The sequence below is a fragment of the Monoraphidium neglectum genome (assembly GCF_000611645.1).
Source record: "Monoraphidium neglectum strain SAG 48.87 unplaced genomic scaffold scaffold00001, whole genome shotgun sequence".
Taxonomy (NCBI): domain Eukaryota; kingdom Viridiplantae; phylum Chlorophyta; class Chlorophyceae; order Sphaeropleales; family Selenastraceae; genus Monoraphidium; species Monoraphidium neglectum.
Genome location: NW_014013624.1, coordinates 48,798 through 74,467, shown reverse-complemented (window position 1 = coordinate 74,467; position 25,670 = coordinate 48,798). Strand labels below are relative to the sequence as shown.

The window sequence follows — 25,670 nt, the reverse complement described above, 5'->3', positions numbered from 1 at the left end:
GATCATACGGCGGGTGCGCTCAAGACGCGCACGTGCGACGGGCTGTGGAGGCTTCGCGAAAACGCTAGGCTTCGCTATGGTTGTCAGCACCTCGATGCCTCGCGATCCTCATCAAATCTACCCCGATCGATGCACCACAGCAGGTTTCAGTCTTTGGCGAGCGCCCCTGTGCCACATGCGAGCTGAACGATTGCCTGCACGCGGCGTCACTCGGCGTCAGACAGGCGCTGCACCCCGCCACCATACCTACACTGCAGCACGACCCGTTGCGGCGGGGGCCCTGAGCACCGCGCAGCGCTACTATGCGAGCCAGCCTCTTTACCGCCTCTCGCCGGATGGGAGCGTTGTCACTCTGCCGCCCATAGGCGGCCCCGGCAGGCACTGCGGCCGTGCCAACCAAGCAGGCTCAATCATGTCGGCGCATGCCGACACCAGTGTGCTGGCCGCTGCTGCCGATCGCATAAAGGTCCAATTCCTCGTCCCGCACTACGTCACCAGGTTTGCAGGGTAAAGATTGTGGTCGGGGTCTCATCGTCCGGAATTGCTTCTGCGTGGTGGTACAGCGGTACAGGAAACTGTGGCGTGCTGAGTGCGGTGGCGGCGTGCTGTTGCGGCAGCAGCAGGCAACGCAGTTTGAACCCTGTCTTACCACCTCAGGTTTGGCCAGGTGCTCAAGGTGGTCGGAGCACTCGAGGAACTTGGGGCGTGGGCCCCGGAGAAGGTGGGACACCCTTCACGTGGTCGAGGGTGCAGATGGCGACCCTTGATGGAGCTGAGTGGCCGACATGCATGCTATTAGCCCAAAAGGCAAGCCTACTTGGCCATTGCGCCTGTGCCTCATATCTCGCCATGCCTCTGTTTTTTGCTGCTGCGCGCTACTTACACAGCAACCACATCAAACTTTGTGCCGCCAGGCCCCCACAATGACCTGGAACGAGGGCCACTCCTGGACTCTGGACATACCCCTGCCGGCTGGCAAAGTGACCTTTAAGGTGGTCATGCAGGAGGCAAATGGCGGTGTGCGCTGGGAGACCAGCACCGGCAACAGGGCAGTCACGCTGCCCGCCACCACTGATGCCGCCACACCTGTGGGCAGCGTGGGCGTCGCTTGCAGCTGGGGCGAGATTAGCGACACGCGCGTCAAGGGTGAGGACGGATCCCGCTGCAGCCACCCCGGCCTGGCACATGCCATGCCTTCAAGTTTGTCGCCCGGGTCAATTGTTCATTGCAGAACCTTGCCCTGCCACCCGCTTGGCCACTGCACTTGCCACAGCTGTGTGCCCCCCATCCCCCCGTGCACACACTCCTGCTCCCAGCCCCCAGCGTGCGTTCCCCGCTGTGCATGCAGCCCTCCCCGACAGGAGCTTCCTGCGCTCACGGCTGGACGCCCTGGAGGGGCGCGCCTCAGCGCTCCGGCACCAGCAGAGCCGCACCGTGCTGCTGTCGGGCCCGACGCACTCTGCGCCATCAGTGCCAGACGGGGAGGTGGGGCTAGCAGGTACTGCGTGGACGCCAGGTGCTGCCGTGCCCAGCGGCGTGGGCGAGCGCGCCCTTGGCGCGACGGTGGATCAGCTGCTGCAGGTCGCGCATGAGGCACTCGACCGTGGGGACTCCAGTGCCGGCGCGATCGCACTGGGCGCCGCAGAGTGCGAGGCCGAGGTTGCCGCCACAGTCCTTGCCCAGCTGCAGGCAAGCCTGGCCACATTTCGCTGTGCTGGACAGGGGTGTTTGCCATTTGTTTGAGGGCCAAAGTGCTGTTATGTTGGGTGCACAGCCATTCGCTTGTTGCCCCAAACAAAGACCTGTGCTTGCAGCAAGGTCCTGTCTCACGGCGTGCAGAGCGCTGCAGCGCACTGCACTGCATTGCACCGCGCTGCACTGCACTGCACTGCACTGCACCGCGCTGCACTGCACTGCACTGCACCGCGCTGCACTGCACTGCACTGCACTGCCAGGAGCCCACTTCCCTCTCGCGCTGCTGCATACTCCTGGCGGTGTCACAGGCCGCCACTGCCGCCCTGGAGAACCAGGTCAATCTGGCTGCAGCCTGGGCAGCCAGCAAGACACAAGCCTCCCTGCTGGCGGACGAACCTGCCGCGCCTGTCGGTCCCGCCATGCCTCAGCTGCGCGACTCTGTGTTCAGCGACGAGGCCCCTCCGGCCACAACCTCCCCGCAGACCGCCGCAGGGCAGGCTGGCAAGGACCCCGCCGGCCCGGCGGCGGCCCTCGTGCCCACCCCAGAGGATCAGGGCGGGGCACTCATGTTCAGTGCCGACAGCCTTCGAGCTGAGGTGGATCCCCACGTCATGCTCCGGGCGGTCCTGGAGCGCACCACCAGGTCTGCAGCTGGGGCCACCAGCGCGCCAGCAGCAGCGGCTGCAGCGTATCTGGAAACGGAGCTGCGCTCCACACCCACGGAGGTGGAGGCCCCGCCCCCCGAAGTGCAGCACAGCAGCGCGCCACAGACGGCTGAGGTCCCCGCGGCCGGGCGTGTGGCCACGGTGGCGGCAGCCTCAAACGTTGTCCTTTCTGTTGACGCGCAAAGCAGCACTGGTACTGCAGTGGCCCGCCCTACACAGGTGGTGCCGGCCCCCAGCGGCGCCGGCCCTCAGCGACAGCAGCTGCAATCTCTTCTGGGCGGCATCGAGGCCAAGGCTGACGCTTGCCGCACCCTCACCGCCCAGATAGCTCAGGGCAGGGCTGCCAAGCGTGATGCGGCTCTTGAGGTGGCCGCAGCACCTACAGTTGCCACCATTGCGAGCCTCAATGACGGGCTCTTTGCGGCGCGGGCCTCGGCGCTGGCTGTCGTGGTGGCGATGCTGATGTCGTCAGCTGGCCGCAGGATGGGCGCATGATAATAGCACGGCCTCGCCCCTGCTTATCAATCTGACCAATGAGACTCGCGCTTTCAGCAACACCGGCCCTGTCGAGCAAGATGCGTGCTGTCCACGTGAAAAGAGAGTCTTTGAGTGTGCGGCGGGTGCGGCTGGCTATCCAGACCCCAGCTGACTTTTTGTCACTTGGCCTCATCGCCGTATGCATGCTGACCTGCCTGTTGTATTGCACGGCACCTTGTGTACACCATATGAGTTTATGCGTGGCCCTCAGGGCTGCGCCAGTGGTTGTGCATGCAGCAGGATTGCCAGCAACATCCTGTATCAAACACAGATTTGGTCCGTCGCGTTGAAGTTGAGAGCATGTATTGGCCATATCCCCAATCGAATGGCATGTGGCCGGGGGGAAACGTGACTGTTGTGTGCAACATTCCAGGGATCCGGCATCCCAGTCAGGTTTTGCCCGTTGAGTGCGTTTCACCCTGCTGATGATGTGCAGCATTGCTACGTCAAGCGAAGCCGCGGCCTGTGATGCAGCGCTGCAGGTGCGATGTGAACACGCCAGACAACGTGGGCACCTTAACGGACACATGATATTGAGGCCGTATTGCCATGTGTGTACCAACTTTCTAGAGTCGCCCACAGCTGCGGTAGTCATCGCAGCCGCGGGTTGATTTTGTAACATGGCGCTCTGAAATTCTTTGTATTTGAACACAGTCAGGGGGCCTCGGTCCTTTGGGGGGTGCGGGGCCCGGGAAAATTATTGACTCGCCTGCAGGCATGCGTTCGCAGGTCAACTGTGGTCTGCGCTCGTCGATAGCACTGCCCCCCACAGCCTGACAGCATGTATGAGAGTGAGTCACGGTTACAGGTGCAAGCTGACCTGAGCAATCGCACAAGAGTGTTGCATCAGTGGTATGTATGCAAGGAGAATTGATGACAAATCAGGACATGCTGCACTCGCAGAAACTGCAGTCACTAACCCACTTTTCATTACGTGCTGTTGGGCTCAGGCCTAACAAACACCAGGCGGGGGTGGTGCTGGTAGTCCTTAAAGCAGGTCAACAACAACGTACAGAAGCCCCCTCAATCATGCTCCTAGTGGGTTGTGGCGCCTTCGGAATGGCCATGAGTCACCTGGGCTGCCGCAGCCGAAGATGGGGTCGATGTGGTTAAGGCAATGCGGCGCGGCGCAAGCTTGGGCGGCGGGGCAACCTTTGGCACAGTGGTTGCGAGCACTCCATTGTGCAGGTTGGCGGTAATCTTGTCCTCTTCCACATTGTCGGGCAGCGTGAAGGGGCGGCTGAAGGAACTGAAGGCACAGCACACGGGCGCCCTGACGGGAGCGATAGGGTGCATGCCAAAATGGGGTGGAGGTGCATGAGAGGAGGCATGAAACGGGGTGCGGTGGGACGGAATCAACGCTGCCTTGATGCGTTGCCAGGTCATTTGCCATAAACGGTTCGCACTGGAAGGCACGCCCGTCGCGTCGACCTGTTGGACCCCACGCATGTCCAGCAGGCTCATGTCGGCAGACTGCAGCCAGCTGCCCCACACTCACTGAGCCTGGCAGGCGCTGCGTCGTCCCTTGCTCTCCTGGCCAGCACTGATTACATGGTCCGGCATAAGCAGATGTGCTTGCCATGTTGTGCCCCTGTCCGCCTTGACCCATGCACCTTGTCCATGTCCTCGTTATCGGCCTTGTTCTTGCCAGCGATGGTCACGTCACCAGCCTCCATAATGATGGTGATGTCACCATCCTCCATGCCGGGTGCATCCACCGTGATGTTGAAAGCCTGAGGTGTATCCACAATGTCCTGCAAACATACAAACTAGTGGAAACAGGTTTGTTGAGAGATAAGGCTCGTGGCATGTCAGCAGGTGGTCTGGGACAGCGCACGGGACAGAAGGATCTGGAATGCAATGGAACACAAACGGGCAGGTCTGCAGGCATTACTCAGCTTGGTGCCGAGCTTGGGCTGCTGAGCGCCTGTGAACGGGTCTGTGCAGGTCTTGCAAAAGCGGTGGCGCCCCCACTACAATGCAAGTGACCGCACCAGGGGGTGCGATGCAATTGCTGGCGCGACGCTTCCAAGGCTGGGCAGGAGCACCGCAACGTCCAACGGGTCGCGAGAGTCACACCCACACACTGATGCTTTGCAAGGAGATTGCTATAATAAGTAGGGACGACAGGCTCGGGAAGTTTTGACACGAATGTCACTGACCTGGCAGGTTCGTTCGTTTTCGGCGGTCCACGAACCATCAGTTAATGAGCTGGCACTGATGCCGCAACTTCACGGAAATTGTGAAGCGAAAGCTGACTGTATGCCGCCTCCAGGAGTTGGACATAGATGTATTGTGAGTAATTAGTGGGTGCCTGAGCCATCCATGCGGTTTGCAGGCAGCCACAGCACCAGGCTGCAGCAGTTTATTGATTCCTGCTATTGGAAGGCAAGGGGTTAATCTGATGTACGTCGCGTGTCCTTGAAGGCTGGCTGCATGGCTCGCGCATGCCGCTCGCCTGCAGAAATGCCAGCATGTAGAAAGGCAGCGTCGGAGCGCGGAGGAGATATTGGGGCCGCGCTAGTGGCACTGGTGGAGATGCTTGGCAGGAGAGAAATTTCTCAGGGCATGTGTACGTGTCCCAGTTCACTGCTCAAAGTGCGCGTCGATACCTGCAGCCCCATTTACATAAGCATGGGCACAGCAAGATAATGCCAGGCTGCAGAGCTGCTGCCAGTTGTGTTGCAGCAGCCGCATCACTGCCGCTTGGGTATGGAGATGGGGCCGTGCGCCAGCAGCGCTCTGAACTGCGCCATCTTGGCCGCCTCAGCCTCCTGCGCCGCCGACAGCTTCTGGGTCAGCTGCTCCCGCTTGGCCAAGTCGCGCTGGTTGCGCCGTGCATTGTAGGACGCCTCCCTGTTTGGGTTGACGCGCAAGGGCACAGGTTCACAAGGGTCTTGCGGCCGGGACTCTTGAGCACCTGGGCTGCTGGTCCCATCATCATCACCTTGCAGGCTGCAAAAGCAGCCTCGCGCCAGCAGTTGGCCAGAGGGACCCTCCCGCATGTAATCACCCTTTCCAACGCCGCAGCGCCCTGCACAAGGGCACTCTTCTGCCTGTACCGCAACCTCTGCGGCTTCAGGCCACCATACCTGGCCTTGGCTGCCGCGAAGGAGTCGTCGCCCCCCATGACATCCCCGCCCCCTGTGACGCGCATCATCTCAGGGCTGTCCTCCCGCGCTTTGGCCGCCTCGCGCCGTGCCATGCGCTTCTCCACCAGCGCCTCGCGACCTTCATGCCAAGCCAGGGGGAGCTGTTGCCATGAGCACGGCGATGGCAAGAAGCAGCATCCAAGCCGGGCAATGCTCACTCTGCCGATCTGTCTTGCACGCGCTGAAAAAGTCAAAACAGCCCTGCCCTTTGAAGCCGATTACCCACCAGTGGCCTTGGGCAACATCTCATCCAGAAGGTCCTGAGAGTGACGTCGAGGTTTGACGCGGATTAGCTGAGAACAAGAACCAGCACGAGCCCAGGCAAGGGTATCGCACTATGATCGACGGCCGCAGGCCTGCCATCGACATTGATGGCATGCACGCCATTCACCTTCTGATCTGACCGCCACTTCCTCTTCTCTCTGCCCTCCGCCTCGCGTGCTGCCAGCTGTCCCTCATGCCGCTGCTGCTGTTGATCCGCCATCAGTGCCGACATGCTGCCACCCCTGCCGCCGCCGCCCTTGGCGGTGAAGCCCCACTCGTGCGTGGTGCGCTTGGTAGGCGCCAGCACTAGGCCCTGGGGATCCGGGGGGTGGGGGCCAAAGGAGTTGAGGCAAGGGCAGACAAAATGTGTGCAAAGGAAGTTTGGTGGCAAGTTGTGCAGACAGATGACAATTTTACGCACCCTAGCAAGACTGGACCTGCATCAGCATAACCCACCCAACAGTGCAGCCCGCCCCTCACACCTTGTAGTACTTGAGAGGCAGCTGTCGTGGGGCAAATCGAGGCGTTTTGAGTGAGTCTTGATGTAGGCCAAACTGTGGCAGCAACAACGAACTAACAGCAGCAGCCACAGCATGCAGGGAAACTATCAAACCACATTGCAAACGCGGCTGAGGTGGAGGTGTGGTGCTCACGTGCCCCCCGTTCCAATCCTCGACAAACTCGACGAACAGCGAGCGCGCCTCGTCCCCGCCCAGCTCGTTGAAGTACTTGGGGGTGGGGGGTAGGGGGAACGCGAGGCGAGGGGTACAGGGCACAGCCAGGCGCAAGGGGATAGATATTGCCAAGCAGGCGAATTCAACAAGGGCACGTCCTGAACAGCCGCACGCCCTACCCCACTGGAAACCTTTCATTAACGAAACCCTGCCACACCACTCCCCTGCCTCCTGGCCCCTGCTTCATGCCGCACCAGCACACGGTCCTCCTGCAGCCAGGCAGTGAATTCAGCCGCCCGTGAAAAGTAGTCGGCCGCGGTGATGTCACCCACGCCAGGGGGCTTGGGCTTGGGCGGTCGCTCCTGCCGCCGACGCTGCCGCTTCTGCTCCGCCTTATCGCTAGCTTTGTCGCCGCTGCCCCCATCCGCCGCTGTCGCTGCGTTGGCAACCTGCTTCTCTGCAGCAAACACGGCCGCAGCTGCCGCCGCAGCTGCATCTCCGCCACCGCCCTGCTTCAGCACCTGCAGGTAAGCAAGGGCGTGCCAGGAGTTTCGGTCCTCTTGAGGCACAAAGGGTGCGAAAGGCCTGCAGACCTGCATTAAAATGCCTTGCACAGCTGTTCCCGGGGCTCCTTTCGCCTCAAACAAACCTGCTGCAAGAAGGCTCTGGCGGCCTCCAGGCGCTCCTTGTCGCGGTCGGGAGATGCGCGCTTTTGCTTCTTGGACTGCAGTGGGTACGGGGTGGTTGTGGAAGAGTTGCTCAGACCAGGGAATCTTTGGAGGAGGGAGGGGTGAACGCAGGACGTATGGTGGGCTCAGAAAGAGTAGCAACATCTTGGCAAACTGGCATGCTGAAATCTACACGAATGGTCATGCAGGCATACAGCCAGCCACCATCCTCGCCTTTGGCCATGCATACATTAGCGCACACCTTATCCTTCTTGTGCTTTTCCTTCTTTTGTTTGTGCCTCTTGTGCTTGTGGCGGTGCTCACTGCCTGCAGGGGCAAGAGCAGCGATTCACAAGGGACGCAAGCAACGGCTTGAAGCTGCGCTGGCTGCTGCATGGCAAGGACATGGTTGTGGCATCTGCAGTTGACCAGGGGTCTGAGACTCACTGTCGCTGCCTGACGGCGAAGGGGAGCGGCTGTGCTTGCCCATGGCAGCCTGCTTGCAGCGGCCAACGGATAGGCCGTGTTGCCGCTATAATACTGACGAGGAAAAAAATGCATGGAGAGGGGTTGAGTGAATGTTAAGAATCCTGCAGGCGCGTAGGCGCCGCAGTGATAGGCCAAAACCCCTCCTGGCTAGCTGCGTTTGCGCTGCAGGGGCATGCAAGTATGCCCCTGCAGCGGCCTGTTGTCACGCATGACGCCGGACAAGCAGGGCACCGTGCAGGCAGCATCAGATAAGCGGACGAAAGCGCGAGTCGCAGGCATTTATACAATGCTTTGACAGTAAGCGCGCTGTTGCTGCTCGCGCGAACGTGGCCAAGCGGTCGATCCTGTGAACCGATCTTGCGGCTTACAGGTCCTTGAACTCGTTTACAAGGCCAGTTGATATCAAGCGTGTAGTCTCGTTGGTGATCTCGGCCAACTCTTGGTGTGTGCTGTCGTGCTGCTCCCTCCTGAGGGGCTCGCTATGGGTGTTGAGGCTATCGTTTATGGAGCGAGCACACGCACGGTTTATGATATGACAAACAGCTGTAGTTGCAATTGCGCTGCCCGAAAAAAGCACGTCACCGTGTGTCACCTTTGTCAGGTCTATCAGTGCCCCGAGCCATTTGCGAGCTTACATCTGCACGCTTCCCACCGCATCTGTAGCAATTCAGCGCGACACTGCGAGTAACGAAAGAACTACAGATGGCAAAGACAAGCGCAGCGACATGAAGGGTGGGCAGGCCGCCCGCTTCAGGAAGAAGCAGGGGGTCGAGCTTAGCCACACCCCGAGCCGGTACCCACCCAGGCGGGCGTGTGTCTGTGCCACAATTTCATAACGATTACTGAGGACGGCCGGTTGCTCCGGGCTGGGCAGCTGCAGGATGCTAGGGACATACGGGCAGGGAGGGAGCGGGTGGAGCCGTCAAGGTCGTCATCATGCACCTGTGCTGGCACTCCGTCACTCATCACTTGCGAGGCAAACAAACCAAGTGTGTTAATTCAATGCGAAGAATGTTAGTGTACCTGTTGATGGGATGAGGCTGGCAAGCCTCAGGATTTGAGGCGACCGTTCAAAAGTGTTGGGCCCTGCACGGGGCACACGCCCGCCCTGCTCGGACATCGTCGGTCCAGAAAACATTCACGAGTTGGGTTACAAGCGTGATGATACAATCAAGTCACAACTACATGGCGCCCGCGCTTGCCGCCACGGGATGGTCCCTACATCTTCTAGTGCTGCTGCTGCTGCTGCTGCTCCTGCTCTGTGCTGTCCGCAATGCTGACGAGCAGCCGCAATGTCTGGTCCCACGACCCGGCCAGCACAGAGCCATGCCGCGGCACCGCCCTCAAGGCAGCCAGCGCCACCTCCGCGTGCTCGTGGCTGACCGCGCGCCGCTGATCACCGCCCAACTCGCTGCCATCCCCGCTGTGCGCACGGCCGTTGCTATCAGGACAGCCAGCAGACGTCTGGTGGTGCCTGCTGTCGTCCACGTCGGCCGCGTCAGGCACGAGGACCACCACCAGGCGCAACTGCCGGCGGCGCAGCCACGCAAGGTGCACCGCGTCTTGCACTACGTCTGGCTCACCGCCCTCCAGCCCCAGGGACGCAGTCGCCAGGTGTCGCGGCAGCACGTCGCCCCTGCTGCTAGGGAGGGTGGCGGGGTGGCCTGGGCTGTCTACGTCGCCGTCCCCCGCCTGGTGTCCCGCCTCCGGGTCGCCCTCGCCCAGCAGGTCCTCCAGTAGCAGCCTGACGGGTCGGGGGCAGGCCGGCCTTAGGCAGAACGGGCCACCTAAGGACTGCCAAAAGTCGCATTGATCATGCCGGCCCTGCTGTGCGGCTGAAATCACGGGTGGCTCGCATGGCAGCACCCTGTCTGAGGGCCCATACACACGATTGCTTGCAGCAGGCCCCAGAGCAAGGACACCAGCAGCGCCGCCGCTCACACTGCGTCTGCGTGCTCCCGCGCCGCCAGCACCCCCGCCACCGCGGCGTTCCTGTGGCCCAGGTTGTCCAGGTCGCACCGCCGCACCGCCAGGTGGAAGTCTGCCGGGGCGGCACGCGCCAGCGACCTGCAGCGCGCCAGCAGGGACAGCAGGCGCGCCATGGACGCGGGCGTCGCGTGCTGAAGCGCCACCTCGCAGGCAACAAGGGAGATGCCTTGAACGGAGCAGGGTGGGGATGGAACAGGGTGGAATGGCTTGTGAGGGCATGCGGGGCTGGTTATTCACGGTGGATTGCCGGCGGGAAGTGCGTTGGCTGCAGGTGTGCAGCACATCCGAAATACTGAAGACGTGTGGGGCAGCAGCTCCCTTGACCTGAACTTGCCCTGACAGAAAAAGGAGTAAGCCCCAGCACCAACAACAGAGTCGATCGCGGCGCCGAGCTGCACGCAGCAGGGTGCGTGCTGTGTGTAAGCGCCGGCTCACCGCAGGCGTGCAGCTGGCAACGCGCCAGCGCCGCTGCCCAGGAGGGCCGGTCCTCTGACGGCGGTGGCCGCCCGTCTCCACGCCACAGCCGTGCCAGCGTCATCAGGCCTTCCCCCTCCCCGGGCGCCTCGTAGAAGACCAGGGCTGGCTGCGCCAGGGTAGCCAGGACCTGCCACCAGGGGGGCAGCGGCGCGGCCGCCTGCTGGTCGGGGCCATCAGCTTCGCCGCCACCCCTGCCAAGCGGGGCGGCTGCAGCCTCCAGCGCATGCCGGATGCCGGCCGGTCCCAGGCGGCGCGGCAGCACCAGCACGGTCGGGGTGCCGGGGCCATGCGTGGCGCGCTGCAGGCGAACTGCGGCCCGCAGGTCGGGCAGGCTGCAGAACACGTGGGCGCCCAGGCGGCGGCACCTGATGGTGGGGGGTCAGCAGGGGATTGGCAGGGGAGGCTGCGTAAGGGGGAGGCTGCCTCGGCCTGGCCTGCGTGGGTCAAGCAAGGCAGCTTCAACAGAAAATGTGTTGTAGCGAAATGCTTCTGAACCCCGCCAGAAGACACGCACCACCCCCCCTCCTCAAGGGGTGGGCTGCTCACTCCTCCAGGCCGTCTGTCAGTGCGTCGTCGTGGGCGTCGCTGCCGCCGCCAAAGCCCAGCAGCAGCACCCTGAAGGGCCGCCACCCGCCCCCACCGCTTTGCCACAGGGTCTCTACTCCCGGCATCAGCCGCGACAGCGCCAGGCCCCCCGGCCCTGCAGCGACGCCAGAGTCAAGCAGCTGCTGCACGCCGCTGGACTCCACCGCACGCTGGTAGCCAGGCGACTCCCCGGGCCCCCGCTCGATAGACAGTGGGGCCAGCCCTGTGGCCCGAGACGCGTTCGCCTGCTGCTGCTGCTGCTGCTGCTGCTGCTGCTGCTGCTGCTGCACGATGTTGGCCGCCGTACGGCCATGCCTGCCCATGCCAGGCGTGCGCGCGGCGTGCGACGCCAGCAGAGTGCCGTCGGGCGACTGCACGCCCAGGGCCGCAGGGCGTGCGTGCTCGTGTGCCCGCGCTGAACCCTCTGCGCCTTTGTGCAGGCTGTCGGCCTGGCCACCGTGCCGCCCAGGCTCCTGCTCCCCTGCTGACCGTGTGTTGAAGAGGGCCATCAGCGAGTCCAGCTGGGGGGCGGCACACGCCGGGCTGCCCGACGGTGCCGCGTCCTCAGCCTCAATGTCGCTGGAGACGCTCGGCTGCTGCCGCTGCTCTTGCTGCTCGTGCTGCTCTTGCTGCTCTTGCTGCTCCCCCCAGCCCTCCTCATCCAACTCCATTGCGTCCCCATCCAGCGCCTGCGTTGGTGCCACCCCTTCTGCCTCATCTCCGTCCTCTGCTGTCCCTCCTGCCTCATCGGGCAAAGCGCCCTGCCCCCGCTGCTGTCGCAAAACGCCGCCGCTGCCGTGCTGCCACTGCCCCCCCTGCGCGCCGTCCTCGCTCTCCACGAGCTCCACCACCTCGTGAGGGCCGCCGCGGCGGCGGCCCCGTGCCAACCCCTCCAGCCGCTCCGTCGAGCCCGTGCTGTCGCTGTCTGTGCTGCTGCCGCCGACATAGCCGCCAGCCCCCGCCTCCTCTGCTCCCGCTGCATCTGAAGCCGCCTCCTCCGACCCCGCCTCCTCCTGTGCGGTCATCAAAGAATCGCCGCGGCCCTCGCGCCCTGCGCCGGTGCGGTCACTTGTCGCAGGCCCAGGGCTGGCGGGCGAGGCCGGCTCCCACGCCCAGCTCACGGGGTGCGTAGCCGCGCGGCGAGCTGCGTCATGCGCGTTCGACTCATCCCAGGCCATCTGCCGCGACCCCTCCTGCACCATGCCACCCGGTCCCTGCTGTGCCAGTTGCTGCGCATGCTGCTGCGCCTGCTGCAGGCGCTGCTGCGCTCCAGCTGTTTGCGCCTGGTACCCGTCATCAGCTGCATTTGTCGGCAAAGCAGGGGCCCAGGGCGCGGCGTCGCCGTATCGAGACAGCTGGCGGAACACCCTGGCCGCGGTGGCCGCATCCTTGGGGTGCATGCACATGAGGCCCAGGTCGTGCTGCCGCACTGTAAATAGCAGGGGGTGGGGGACGCCCTCCAGGGGCAGCACTACCCAGTGGGTGGAGGCGCCGCAGCCAAACGCCCTGGTGTGGGCAAGGGGGTGGGGGAGGTGACACCAGGCAGGTGGTTGGCAGCAGGTGGGTCGTCGCGTAGAGGTGAAGCCTGCTGCAGGGCAGCCACCGCAGTCACAGCAGCCGTTTGATGCTACGCCAGGAAGACAACCCGCGCAGCACGGTGGAGCCGGCCTGTCATCGGCCCTTCCATTGCGCGTCCCGCTCACATCAGCCCTTCCTTGACCGAGGAAGCTGCAGGGAAGGTGACCTTGAAGGCTGTGACGTCAAAGTCCTCGGTGCGCCCCAGCTCGCGCGCAAAAGCCTCACCCACGGCCACGGCTTTGCCGACGTACGCAGTCAGCCGCCTGCCCCCCTGAGCAGCGCCGCGCGTGACGCCCGCAGCGCCAGCTGCGCCGCTCGGTTCGATGGCGGCGTGGCGGCGTAGGGCGGCCTCAAAGGGCGCGAGGGCGCGGCGGTTGCAATCCGGGCCCACGTCGATCCGCGCCTTGGACACCACAATGGGCTGGTGGGGGGGTGGGCACAGGTACAACATGATGTCGGAGTACGACAAGAGGGGGTTTCGACACGGTTGCCCGGCAGTGCTGTGACAACCCCGCCACACAGGCGCCAACGCAGCCGCCAGCCGCACCGCCCTGAACAGAGTACGTTGCGCGACCAGATGCCCAAAAACCACAGGGGTCTCTGTTGACCCCAAGCCATGCACATTCATGCCTGTGCGCCCTCCGTCGGGAGGTTGATCAGCCGGTGCACTGACACACGAGCGTGCGCAGCAGCACCCATGCACATGCCCCCGCACCTTGCGCAGCTTGACGCCCTCCACCACGTCCCTGGCAGACACCAGCTCCAGGGTGCCCTCCCACAGCTTGACACTGCCAGCAGACAGCGGGCGGCCCCGCGTGGCGGCCAGGTTGTCGCGCCGCGCTGCAGCTGGCGCGCCGCCGCTGCCGCCGCCGCCGCTGGCGCCGTTGGGGCGGAGCGGCGTGACGATCTCATCAGCCACCGCCGTGCCGAGGGCAGGCCCCGTGTGGCCCGCCCGTGCCGCCTCTGTCCCGCGCCGCAACTTGCGCTCCTCAGCTGCCCGCCGCGCCGCCCAACGGTCGAGGCGGTCCCCGCGCACCACGGCCTCGCCGCCGACGCTGCGGCCAGCTCCCCGACCCCGGCCCCTGCCGCGCGCCGCGGACCTGGCCCCGCCGCGCCCTGATGCTGCTGGGGCAGCTGCCGAGCTGTGGGGTGGGGCGGCCACGCGGTGGTGCGACGGCTTTGACTCCGCCCGGTCGCTTTGCGGCTGCCGCGCGACCGGCGCCACGTCCTCCATGACCTCCCCAGCATCGGGCTCGTCCTCGCCCTCCTCATCCTCATGCTGCTGTTCCGCGTTTAGTCCCTGCTCGCCCTCCTCCTCCCCCCCCTCCTGTCCCTGGTAGTCCTCGTCATCCTCGTCATCTCCACTGCCACTCCCGCGCCGCGCGTGCCGCCGCTTCCGCGAGCGGCCCGCTCCGACCGGGGCCTCTGGGGGTTGGGACGGGGCCGTACCAGCCACGTGGGGCGCATCGCACGCGGCATGCTACTTAAATAAGTGAGCGCACGTACACTTGCGCTGAGCATCCGCATCCACACCGCCCTGGCTGCAGCTGTTGCAACCCGGTGGTGAATCACGCGCTCGTAGTTGCGTGTGCACCCACACGCCAGGTGCAGGCCCACCTGGGACGTGGAAGCCCGCCTCTGAGCATGAGGTGCAGTAGAAGGGGAAGTCACCCTTCGTGTCGCGCTGCCTCAGCTCGTCGCTGCGGCACGGTACAGGTGGTTGGGCAGCGAAGCCTGGGTGCCCTGTGGGTTGGGGCGGGGCGCACAGCAGGTGCAAGGCCTGCAACACCCCAGTGGCGCTGGCGCTGCTGGTGCACTGCTGCCCGTCTAGCTGCTGCCGCGGCTCTTGGGTAACACAACGTCCACAACACACCTGAGGTAGCAGTAGAAATGTCGCCCAAACGGACACCTGGCCAGCGAAACAAGCCAGTGGGGGTTCATGAGTGCCATGCTTGTTGGGCAGCAGGCACCGCTGTAATGCCCTGTCAAGGCTATTGCCATGTGGCTGCGCTGCCATGCAAGACAGTTGCCTCCTCTCACCTGAGGGCGCTCTTGTCGTTTTCGCAGAGCAGCATGATGTTTTCGCCAAACGTGCTGCCGCACACTGGCCCGTCAAATGGGGTGAGAAATTGCGCGCAATCTGGGCTGCAGTGGTCAGTTCAGTGGAAGGCGCCTGCACCATGGCAAACCAAACTGAACGGGCGCTGATGTGTGGCAGGCTGGCACTCGCCCAAAAACGGTAGGGCAGGATCAAGGCAGAACTAAATCAGGGGCATTGTTGCCCTCCGCATGGCTTGGCAGAATGCGCACCGTCGCATACAGTGTCAGGTGAGGCAGCCCCTTCCTCTTCATTGCCCCGCTCCTCTTGGGCATCTTGCTGCATCGAGCCACGAGCGCTGCGGTTCCCAGAGGGCTTGCTGATGTACGCCTGCGCCGGTCCTGGGCGGCATGCAGCGCCGTGTACAGGCATGTCATCGTCGAGGCATGTCTACGTCTGCGAGCTAGCCACCGTGGTTTAAAGTAAATACCAGCAGTACCGACGGCTTGCTGAAGTGCCCTCTGCGCCTAAAGGTACTGTGGCATCGATCGGTGCAGCTGAAGGGATGCGCTGCTGCCAGACCCGAGCTGCTCGAAACAGGAGCGGATCAAGCAAGGCATACCCACGTGACCGATCTTTCAGGTAAAATCGCAAACTAAGCAGTGATGCAGACCTGATATAAACAATCAACGGTGCTTCGTCTCGGCCATTCCAGCAGCTGGTACCTAGCGGTAGAGCATAAGATGGATTCACCGAAGTCGCATGCGTTTCCATTACACTCGCACATGAGATCAGTGTCACCACAGCGTCGTCACTGCACAGCTAAACTGCACGCTCCATGCAGCGGCGCCTTGGAGATACCGTAGGCTAAGACGCTACAATGCAAAGCCACACATACTGCATTTTGAGAACGATCTCACGTACGATGAAGAACGCGTGCATCTGTACACCCCGCTAGATCACTGCGGTCGCCCAGCTGTCGTGCATCTTGAACTCGTGCTCCAGCCGAATTGCATTGCAGTTGCCAGTGACCATCACAACGATTTTGATATCTAGTGGCAGTCGTTGCTGCCGAGGACGTCCTCCACAACGCAACAAGGGCGCGAACCTGCGGCCCCACCATCGCTGACAAGCTCCTGGCGGCCTTTGCCAGTGCACCGTGTCCGTGCTGGGACCACACACTTTGGGCTTTGTCTATATGTTGATGACAACAACACACAGCAGCACAGCCATGGCAGCCTGAACTCTGCCGCCATCGCGCGGGCGCCAAGAGCAATGAGCGACACGCGCTCGATGCCGGCCGTGCTGCCATTCAGTGTGGACACCTGGACAACGGAAACGGCATCCAAGGCGCAGTTTTTGACTCATGCTCACAAGGATCATACCGTGGGCATCAGCCAGAACGCACGCCACATGTACTGCACGGCCACTACCCTGCACCTCCTGCGCATCAAGTTCCCCGAGCTGGCGGCCGCCATTGACCGGGGTGACGTGCAAGTGACAGTCCTGCGGGACCCGGGGGATAGTGCCATCGGGGACACACTACACCTGTGGTCCGCTGGCGCCTGCGGCGGCTACCCCTACAGCGTAACGCCGCTGTTCCTGGCCAACCACTGTGCAGGTGTGGGCGGGGGGGGGGGGCGGCACAGCTATTCTGAGCAACCACCAACAGAGCGCTACGAGCGGCAAGAGCTCGTTCAGTCGGATTATCATATTGGCAGGCCGTAGCCGGCTGTGCCAAGGCAATGGTCTCTGCTGGCCCGTGCAGTTGCACTCTCTACCTCTGATCAGCATTAGTCCCTGGACCCCTCCCGCTCTGTGTGCCGCAGGCGCCGTGATGCTGCTGTTTGAGAGCGAAGTGTGGGGCTCCATCCTCCACACTGGCGACTGCCGCGTCACCTCGCGTCAGCTGCCTGACCTGGCCGCGGCTCTAGACGAGCTGCTCGGGGAGGGGCCGCACCTGGGGCTGCTGTGTCTGGACGTGACAGCGGGAGGCGGTCAAGACGGTGCCGACACCCTGGTGTGCGGGTGGGCACAGGGGTCTTGTGCTGTCATCATGCTGACGGGCGCCCTGCCACAATTGTGAAGCACATGCCGCTCCAGCCGCTGACAGGTTCCATGTGGCACCGGTGTTGTGTAGTGTTGTGTAGGTGATGGAAGCCTGGCCTGCTCCTCCTCCGCCCGCTATTGTGCACTGCAGGACTTCCCACTGCTGGATGAAAGCGTCGCTGCCGTTGCAGCCCTGGTTCGCCGCTACGCGCCCACCCACAGGATCCTGCTCAGCTGCGGTCAGCTGGGGTACGAGCATGATTACAGGGAGATCAGCAGAGCCACCGGCCACAAGATTTACTTGGCAGAGGGCTGCACCGGCGAGGGGGCAGGCAGGGTGGTTCTGGGCCGAGCGCCTCTTGTGCGCACAGGGGAGGAGGCGTGCTGCTGCTGCTTTCAGACTGAGGTGAAGCGCCGCAGGGGGGTGAGGGGAGGGGGCATGCAAGGGTGGAGGGTGTGCCTGCTGCATCAAGTTTGTTGACGTCGTCGCTGCGCCGAAACTGGAAAACAAACAATTAGGTCGCCTGCTGTACCCAACACACATGCGGCCGCACCACACATCTCATGTTGATGCATGCATCGCGCCCACCCCTCCCACCTGATGACCCCAACCCCAACGGCCTCTTGCAGCGCCTGCATGTTGAGCACTACCGCGAGATGGCTATGCTGCTGGCCGGCCAGGACGTGCTCACCGCGGACCCAGAGTCAACCCCAGTATGGGCCGTGGGTGGTCATGGTATACCCCAGCTCAAGAACGCATTGAACCGCGCTGGCGGCGATGACAGAGGCGCCGACGTCAGCGGGGGCGGCCTGCGCTTTGACCAGCGGCTCGTGGCGCGCCCCGTGGTTGTCATCCGGCCCAGCCTGATGAGGAGCGCGCTTGAGCAGCAGTCGGCGCTGCAGGCCAGCCACGCGCCACTAGAGGCCTGGCGCGCGGCGAGGGCGGCGCCAGGGGTGCAGCTGCAGGCACGGGACGGGTGCCTGTGGACTGTGTGCCGGTCGAGGCACAGCAGCCTGTCGGAGCTGCGAGCTTTGGTCAAGGTGGGGCATTGCACTATGCTAGCACTTTGAGGGCCTGGCCTGTGGAGGATGGCAGCGGGGCCCGCTGCACAGGGAGCAGCCAACGACAGACTGCCAATCGCCTCACGTGGGTGCGACTGCCGTGGCGCAACTCAGCGGAGCTCAGGCTCGGACCCCATCCCATAAACCCGACAGGTGTTGCAGCCCGAGCGCCTCATCGCGTCGACCGGCTCTGCTGCACCCCTGCGTGACGTTGCGCCGAGCACCGCCCTGATGCGCCATGATCACCTGAACGATTACTACACTGCACGCATCGAGGTATGGGCTTCGCAGCAGGGGCGGAGGCAGCAGGGGCAGCAGCTACAGCTGGAGCATGGCCAGCAGGAGCGGGATCAGGGGCAGCAGCAGGACCAGCAAGAACATGTCATCCCCGAGCTGCAGCGCAGCCCACTGCGGCCCACCCAGGCGCCGCAGCAACTGCTGGCGGCTGGCAGCTCCGGGCCCTTAGTCCACATACGCTGCACACCATCCAAGCGATCAGCGCTTGAGGCAGGAGCCGCAGCGCAGAGGCCGTCATTTCCTCAGCACTGTAGCGTGGCTGCGCCTGGCATTGGCCACTCTCACAGCTGCTATGGAAACAACGAGCCATCGTGGGCGGCGCAGCCACTGCAGAGCCGGGAGCGTGGCAGCGCTCGCAAGGTGGTGGTGATCGCCGGCGAGGCTGGCGGCGGCGGCAACGCAAGGCCCCTGATCCGCAGAAAAGCCTGCATGGGTGACGATAGCAACAGCAGCAGCAGCGGCAACAAGACGCACGGCGTAGGTCACAGCTGCAGGCCTGCAAACGCAGGTGCCTGCACCTGTCCTGCTGACTCTGAGCTATATTTCAAGGAAGAGGTTTTGGCGGAGGCAGCAGAGGCAGCATCAACGCAACCAGCAGCAGCTGCAGCAGCGGAGGCGGTGGCGGCAGGAGCAGCAGGGGCCGGCACACCGCCAGCAACAATGCATACTGCATCATCAGCAACGATGCCATCCCATACGCACAGCACCATCATGCAGCGCTGCACGCTGGGCCCACATAATGAGCCCCCGCACGCGCAACCGACTGCGCAGTTGGTGCCAAACTCCACTTCTGCACCAGCTGTGTCCAATCCAGCCAGGCTCCCTGTCCACCACAGGGATGGAGGCTTCCACAGCAGCATCGGCGGGAGGCCAGCGACTGATTGGGCTGCGCTTGGCCTCAGGCAATCACCTGTTGCCCTGGGCTGCCCTATGTCAACGCAGGCAGCCGCTGCCGCTGATGCTTTGGCCAGGACAAACACAGCAGAAGCGGCAGAGGAGGCTGGAGCTGCAGCACCAGCGGGAGCGGTGGAAGCTGCAGCGGCAGCGGTGGCGGCGGCGGATGCACGACGGCGCGTTGCACGCGCCCACTTAGAGTGCTCAATGGCACATCGTGACAGCTTGTGTGACTGGACTGTGAGTCAAATGCGGGCAGTTATCGCCAAGAACCCCCATTCGCTGACATGAATGGTATATATTGCTTTGTCTTGTGGTCAGGTTGTTTTAAGCATTGGTACCGGGACAACATGTGTGTGCCTTGCATAAACACACGCTTATGAGCCACCTTGATGACAAACGTGCTGCAATTGTGCCCGGATTGGTTCATGCACTGAACATGCACACCCACCCTTCCCTTGATCAAATATTTATAGACCAACGCAATTTCACCGCACATGCAACGCTCAACCATCTGCTTTATCCAGTGCAAGGACTTGGCACACTAGTTCATGGTCAGCAACACGCATCACCAGGAGATTTACAAGCGGCGCACAGTGCACAGGGTGCCTTCCATAGCCACTGTGTCACTGGCTGCGTTTGAGCTGTTCGTTGAGCCGCTGCAGGATGGTCTGGGCCTGGGGACGGGGTGACAGCGTGTGGCATGGAGTTGTGTGTCAGGTGAGAGGAGGAGAGCAAGCCACGAGTGGACTGAGCAGCACAATCTGCAGCAACTGCCTGCGTCCGGCGCCAACCTGAGAGTTGTAGCCACCGCCAAACAGGTTTGCGTGGTTGAGGATGTGGTACAGCGTGTACAGGTCCCTCCGCTGGTCAAACAGCGGGGCCTTGGGCGCCACCTCAAAGTAGCCCTGCCAGAACGCCCCGGAGAAGCCTGGAGGCGCAGCATGGGGAGGGTTGAGCGGAGTAGCTTGCCCGGGTGTCTATGTATATATATGTATATATCTCACGTGGCAGTCGCGAGCAATCACTCGACGCCAACCATCAGACTTGGCTTGGTGGCGGCCCGCTGGGCTGGACCATGCGGTGACTGCGCCACGAGTCACCCCGCAGATTTACTAGCCCTGTAATTCGCATTTCGGGTTGTCTTATACTTACCGGCGCACCAACTCATGCCCCACTCCGCCTCTGCATGGCCATAGTATGTGGCCGGGTCAAAGATCACTGGCCGGCCACCAGAGCTGGAGACGTTGCCACTCCACCTAGTGATTCGTGGTCATGGGTTGAGTGAAGTGAGGTGCTCCCACGTTGCCAGCCGGCGTGCAACAAACAACCTTGGCCCCAAACACCACTCGGTCACTCAATGCCCTGAACGCATGCGCTCTCGCAGTCTGCTTGGCCGAACCCCCACATGCGCACACATGTGTGCACACCTGCACCTTTGTCGACTCATGCACGCGCGCATGCATGCACGTACGTAGGCACAAGCCCCCCCCCTTAGTGGCACCCTCCCTGCCCGGCTGTCCAGTGCGGCATGTGTCCTCACAGGTCCCCGTGCAGGATGGAGGGCCGTATCGACCCCGCGATGTCAGTAAACCAAAAGCCCAGATTGTCTAGCACAGGCTGGGCCAGGGCCTTCATTCGCGCATCGCCTGGCCGCGGAGCAGGGCAGCGCAGGGTGGTGCGCACAGGAGGTTTTTGTCGCGGTCGCTTGTGCGAGCATGCAAGATTGCCTGCGCGCACCCGTGCATGGGAGGCGACGCGACTGTGTTTCATGGCAGCCTGTGCCCTGCCAGCGATGTGCACCCTGCCCGTCAGCCTCGTACCCAGGAGGTCGAGCTGGTGGCGCAGCCGCCTCTCCCGGTAGAACTCAACCCAGTCATCCATCCACTCGTTGGGCTGGGGAGTGGCGCCGATGGTGTTGTCCACTGCAAAACCAAACTTCCCGGCCTTGGCATTTGGGTCCTGCGCGTTTTGGGGTTGTAACACCATTCAGGTGTGGGGCGAGTGCCCACCCTACCCATGGGATAATGACCAGCGGGTGTCCCCGATTATCGGGTGACAAAAGACCCACCGTTGGCTCTGCCAGGTGCATCAGCGCCATCTGCCGCCCCAGCTCAGCCTGGCTCCCCCCTCCCTCCAGCCGCAGGTACTCCATCACCTGCAAGGGGGCGCCATGCAGGGGCAGGCGCGAGAGGAGTCGGCGCGTCTGAGGTGGTGCGGGTAGAGAACCTCTCGCTGATCTGCTCAATAATGCCAGATCTGCTGCGAGGGGCTTGGGTCCACAGCAGCAGCGGGCTTGCTTCAGTCTTGTTGGCCTCACAAACTTGCAGCTCTCCCTGTGCCTTGTGCTTGGGCAAGCGCAATGCCGCTCACGATGAATGCGCCGCGGGCATCGGGCAGGAGGCCCACGTGGTGCACGTCAGGGATGCGCACAGTGTTGGTGTCTGGGGGGGCGAGCAGCGCGTACAAGGGCAGGTCATAGGGCGTGCGGCTTTGTCGGCAAGCCTCAACACTGGCATGTGGTCTGCACATCAGTCCCTCGTGATTACCTGGCGTTTGTTCCACCTCTTGCCTCCGTGCCTAGGTTACCTATCTGTCCTTTTCCGGAGCACATCAACCTGCTACTGGCTGCACCCTCTTGGTCCCATCAACCATGCGCATGGCTGTCGTGGCCCACCAAACATAGCCTTGAGCCCCAGCGCCTCCCCCTTGAACATGCCCTCAGCCTTGGCGCCGCCAGAGGTCTTGACAAAGTACCTGGGGGCCCGGGCACCAGGCAAGGGGGGCAAGGCCACTCGTAATACAGGGGCGTGCGACAAACAACAAATTCAAGGCACCTGATCACTGCCTCACTGCATCTCAGAACGGAGCCAGCACCACGCTTCCTTGATGCGCCACGGTGGTCATGTGCAGAGCTGTGCCTGTCTTCCCGAGGCATGCACATGCCCGGGTGGCTCACTCTGCGCCGGCCTCTGTGGTGTAGATGTAGGTGCTGGACCAGCCGCTGCCTCCAAGAAACTTCTCCCTCACCACGTAGCCATCCCCCAGGTTGTCTGTGATCCAGTCCGCAGCAGGGGAGGAGATCCTGCACGTCGCACCGGGCGGGCACCGGGCGAACATGTGCAGCAGCGGAGGGCTGCTGTGACAACTGCACCATGCTGATCTCGCATGACCTCGGGTCTGCACTGGGCCCAGTCTGTACGCAGCTGGAGGTTTCCACAATACGTGCTGCAGCTACGAATGTGTTTGTGGGACTTACCGCGCGCTCTGCATCACAGCCCTCCGCCCTGTAGCGGCGACGGGTGCCTGCCAGGGCGATGGGGACAGCCACGAGCAGCTCGTGTGCCGCTGCGGCGCAGTGCCTGCAGTGCGAGTGCCGCCAGTAAGCATCGCGAATGCCTTTTTGTCTAGTGGTGTGCACACGAGATTTTACCGAAGTCTAGTGTTGCACAGTTATTCTTGGTTGTCCTATTCAAAGTGAAACACTGCAACACACCCAAGATCACTAGCACTGGCAGCGAGTGACTCGCCCCTGCGGGGCTTTTCTTTGCGCAGTTAAATGGAGATCGCTTAACTCCGCGAGTCATATATGTCTTTGTTGGCCGCCTGCGACACCTTCACAACTGTTGACGCCTTTAGATTCGTGCAGTCTTTGCGGAGAAGCCTGCACCTCAACGATGCTTGCTTCGACGCTGTGGCCAGTGCAGCTTGCGCATCACTGCCGCCACAGAGCTCGGGCTCCATCGGCGCCACCGCTGCACGGCCCCTGCACGCTGGCGGCTGCTTTTGATGCCGTCGCGGGCCGCACATGCAGGAGGGGCCGCAGTAGCAGGTGAGGCGATGGAAGCAAGAAAGTGGGATGTGTAAACGTACATACACAAAGCATGCAATGTGTAGACGCGTCGCGATTGCCGTGCGCCTGTGAGGCGACGGAAGAATCATCACGCCCACCTTGCTGTGCAGGGCAGCAGCGGGGCATGAGGAGGGCGAGACGCGCGCGGTGGAAGGGCGCCAAGGAGAGCCAGGGACAGAGGCAGCCAACCCAGGCAGCAATGGGGCCGCTGTCAATCAGGCGGCCTCATCGTCCAGCGACGCGGCAGAGGCCCTGGGGCCCTCAAGCACCAGTGGCGGCATTGACAATGCCTCGAGGGAGGGGGAGGTCGTGTACGTGGAGGAGTTTGCGCTCGCGGCGGCAAAGGTCGACCTGATGGACCAGTGGCATTCGCTGCGCGACGCGGCGTTAGGCCGCTTTGATGGCGGCTACGGCGAAGGTAGCGTGACCATTGCAAAGCGGCTGGCGCACTTTGCAGGCGGCGGCTTCCTCAAGACCAGCTGGGAGGCGGAGGCGGCGCGCCAGGCCCGCATGGCACGGGTGAACACGGAAGAGGTCGAAGACGTTCCCAAGATGACAGCGGGGGATGTGGGGGCTGCAGGTGTTGGCGTAGGAGGGGAAGCCGCCGGCGCCATCAGCTCCGACACGCTGCACATATCATCAGGCAGTCGCTCGCCGCAGGATGGCCGCAGCAGCGAACAGGAGCAGCAGGAGCAGGAGCAGCAGCAGGACGCCAGTGTAGGGAACCTCTTGGATGAGCGCGTTGGCAGGGGCAGCGGCGGCGCAGCACAGGCAGCTGCGGCTGGGGGCGAGGAGGAGTGGGGCCAGGATGACGAGGGTTTTGACGGTGACGCGCACGCGCCGGCGGCGCTGGTGCCCGTCACGTCGATGCTGGCTCTTGCCATGTGGGCAGTAGCTGTTGCGCAGTGGTGGCCTGTGGTGCCCGAGGCTTGGTACGGGCTTACAAATGGCCTGGCGGACGTGACGCTGTGGCAGCTGGCGACCACCTACCCTGACACCCCGGTGACGTGGGCGCTGCAGATGGTGAGGGCCGGTGTTGAGCGCGGGCATCGCACAGCTGGGATGCGTGAGGCACAAAGTGCAGGGTTGTGTCTGGCAACACAGTCATTCCGCGGTTGTAGGCGCGCCTTCAGCTGCAGCAGACACCGGCCCTTATTCTTGCTGGTCTAAACACCGACTCCAAGTGTCCTGGGGCGCCGCGCGCGCTCGCACCGCCCTTGCCCAGGACACAACCGCCGTCGCGGTGGACGGTGAGTGGCACCGCCTCCTGACGGCCGGCCTGCTGCACAGCGGCCTGTTGCCGCTGGTCTGCTGCGCCGACGGCGTACGCAACGCCGGGTCGTGGGTCGAGGCGTACTGCGGCAGCCTGCAGGCCGTGGTGACCGTCGTGCTCTGCGCCGCTGGCGCGGGCCTGGGCCAGCTGCTCGCCGGCCGCGCGGATACGGGCCTCGCGGGCGCAGGCGTGTGCACTGGGCTGTACGCGGCCTGGTTGACCCTGGGGCTGACGCGCGGGCGGGGGGTCATGCCCATCACCAGCGACAGGGGTGTGCTGTACGCGCTGCTCAACGCCCTCATGGCCGCGTACCAGCCAGCCGTCGGCTTTGCCTGCCTGGCGGGCGGGGCTCTCGGTGGCGTGGCTGGCACGCTGCTGGCGCCGCTACTAGCGCGTGTTCTGTACACCTGCACCGCTGTGACGGCAGCGGTCGCGCTGAGCCTGGCGCGGGCAGCGCTGGAGACTGTGCGGCTGGGGCTGGGCGTGGTGCTGGCGCTGCTGGTGGCCACGTTCCGCGCCGCGGGCGAGGTGGCACGAACGGTGCGCGGGCTGTGACCTTTGATCGCGCTCTAGCTGTGCTCGTTATCTGACGGTGAACAAGAGTAGCAAGTTGCAAGCTGAGTAGAGCCTGAGTAAGATCGGGTAAATGACTTGCGAGACACCTGTGCGCTGGGGCTAGACACCTGTGCGCTGGGGCAGGGAACCGACGATGCGCACTTGCAGCCTGAGGTTGTAGGGTGTATGGGCCAGCCTTGCATTATAACCATCGTGATGCAGCCACATCAGCGGGCGCTGGCTGTTGTGACATGTGAAAGGGAGTGTCCGGCGCTCCACTTGGAATTGCTGGGAATGAAATGCTCAAGGCCGTCGCCCGCACGCCGCAGGTGTTGGTCCATTTGCACCACTGTACACATACCCCCTCCTCGCTTTCAGATGAAACGCGCTGATAAACTGATGCATCATGACCTCGTTTGACGTCTCAATCGCAGCTGCTTGTCGCATGATCTACCTTTGGTCTCATGCGCGGATGACAAGCTTGTAAGTATGGGTTTCGGCTTCAGGATACTCCTGACAGCGTGGAGTGTCCTGCTGCTGCAGGCGGGCGTGGCACACGGACACAACCAAACTGGCTTCGCGGGCAGGGTCCTTCTGGCAGCTGATGGGCGCACGCGGGGGCTAGTCCTGCCCCTCACGCACCAGCATGGCAGGCCGCGAGGCCTGCTGCGCAAGGGCAGCCTTGCGATTCATGGCGCAGTGCGCGAGGGGTGAGTAGTTCCAAGTTGTGAGTGTGCAGCGTTTGACTTGAGAATCGCGGGCGGGTGGGCGAGTGTTCCAACCAAGCAGCAGGCCGTACCAGGCCTGCAACAGGTGGTTTCACTACGTGGGCGGCAGCCGAGGACGCGAGCGACATCGCTGCCCCCCCCCCCCCCC

General features: G+C 63.3%; 7 protein-coding genes across 7 annotated transcripts in view; 4 read left to right on the top strand and 3 right to left on the bottom strand.

The window, feature by feature from the left end:
- Positions 1-923: 923 nt before the first annotated feature.
- On the top strand, positions 924-2,855 carry MNEG_0018 (hypothetical protein; the record flags this gene model as incomplete). Its single annotated transcript, XM_014051510.1, has 3 exons — positions 924-1,146; positions 1,349-1,659; positions 1,956-2,855. The coding sequence occupies 3 exons, from the start codon at positions 924-926 to the stop codon at positions 2,853-2,855; spliced, it is 1,434 nt and encodes a 477-aa protein (XP_013906964.1).
- A 2,738-nt stretch (positions 2,856-5,593) lies between these two features.
- Positions 5,594-8,145, bottom strand: MNEG_0017 (hypothetical protein; the record flags this gene model as incomplete). Its single annotated transcript, XM_014051509.1, has 9 exons — positions 5,594-5,753; positions 5,990-6,128; positions 6,276-6,309; positions 6,441-6,626; positions 6,967-7,041; positions 7,242-7,508; positions 7,637-7,711; positions 7,918-7,982; positions 8,103-8,145. 9 exons carry the CDS (start codon positions 8,143-8,145, stop codon positions 5,594-5,596), a joined length of 1,044 nt encoding a protein of 347 aa, XP_013906963.1.
- A 1,226-nt stretch (positions 8,146-9,371) lies between these two features.
- Positions 9,372-14,848, bottom strand: MNEG_0016 (hypothetical protein; the record flags this gene model as incomplete). The annotated part of the gene is made up of 8 exons (XM_014051508.1): positions 9,372-9,888; positions 10,086-10,299; positions 10,569-10,975; positions 11,157-12,701; positions 12,899-13,194; positions 13,489-14,198; positions 14,391-14,473; positions 14,814-14,848. The coding sequence occupies 8 exons, from the start codon at positions 14,846-14,848 to the stop codon at positions 9,372-9,374; spliced, it is 3,807 nt and encodes a 1,268-aa protein (XP_013906962.1).
- A 1,238-nt stretch (positions 14,849-16,086) lies between these two features.
- On the top strand, positions 16,087-16,897 carry MNEG_0015 (hypothetical protein; the record flags this gene model as incomplete). Its single annotated transcript, XM_014051507.1, has 2 exons — positions 16,087-16,432; positions 16,641-16,897. 2 exons carry the CDS (start codon positions 16,087-16,089, stop codon positions 16,895-16,897), a joined length of 603 nt encoding a protein of 200 aa, XP_013906961.1.
- Positions 16,898-19,739: 2,842 nt separating this feature from the next.
- MNEG_0014 (hypothetical protein) lies at positions 19,740-22,386 on the bottom strand (the record flags this gene model as incomplete). The annotated part of the gene is made up of 10 exons (XM_014051506.1): positions 19,740-19,790; positions 19,908-20,044; positions 20,269-20,372; positions 20,657-20,762; positions 20,937-21,075; positions 21,185-21,271; positions 21,487-21,557; positions 21,791-21,870; positions 22,073-22,198; positions 22,373-22,386. The coding sequence occupies 10 exons, from the start codon at positions 22,384-22,386 to the stop codon at positions 19,740-19,742; spliced, it is 915 nt and encodes a 304-aa protein (XP_013906960.1).
- A 934-nt stretch (positions 22,387-23,320) lies between these two features.
- MNEG_0013 (hypothetical protein) lies at positions 23,321-24,794 on the top strand (the record flags this gene model as incomplete). The annotated part of the gene is made up of 2 exons (XM_014051505.1): positions 23,321-23,989; positions 24,192-24,794. The coding sequence occupies 2 exons, from the start codon at positions 23,321-23,323 to the stop codon at positions 24,792-24,794; spliced, it is 1,272 nt and encodes a 423-aa protein (XP_013906959.1).
- Positions 24,795-25,485: 691 nt separating this feature from the next.
- The window catches only part of MNEG_0012 (hypothetical protein), a gene marked incomplete at both ends in the record, with an annotated part of 2,809 nt that continues 2,624 nt past the window's right edge, over positions 25,486-25,670 (top strand). The window contains one exon of the mRNA XM_014051504.1: positions 25,486-25,504. Coding sequence (XP_013906958.1) covers positions 25,486-25,504 — 19 coding nt within the window. The remainder of the gene's footprint in view (positions 25,505-25,670) is intronic.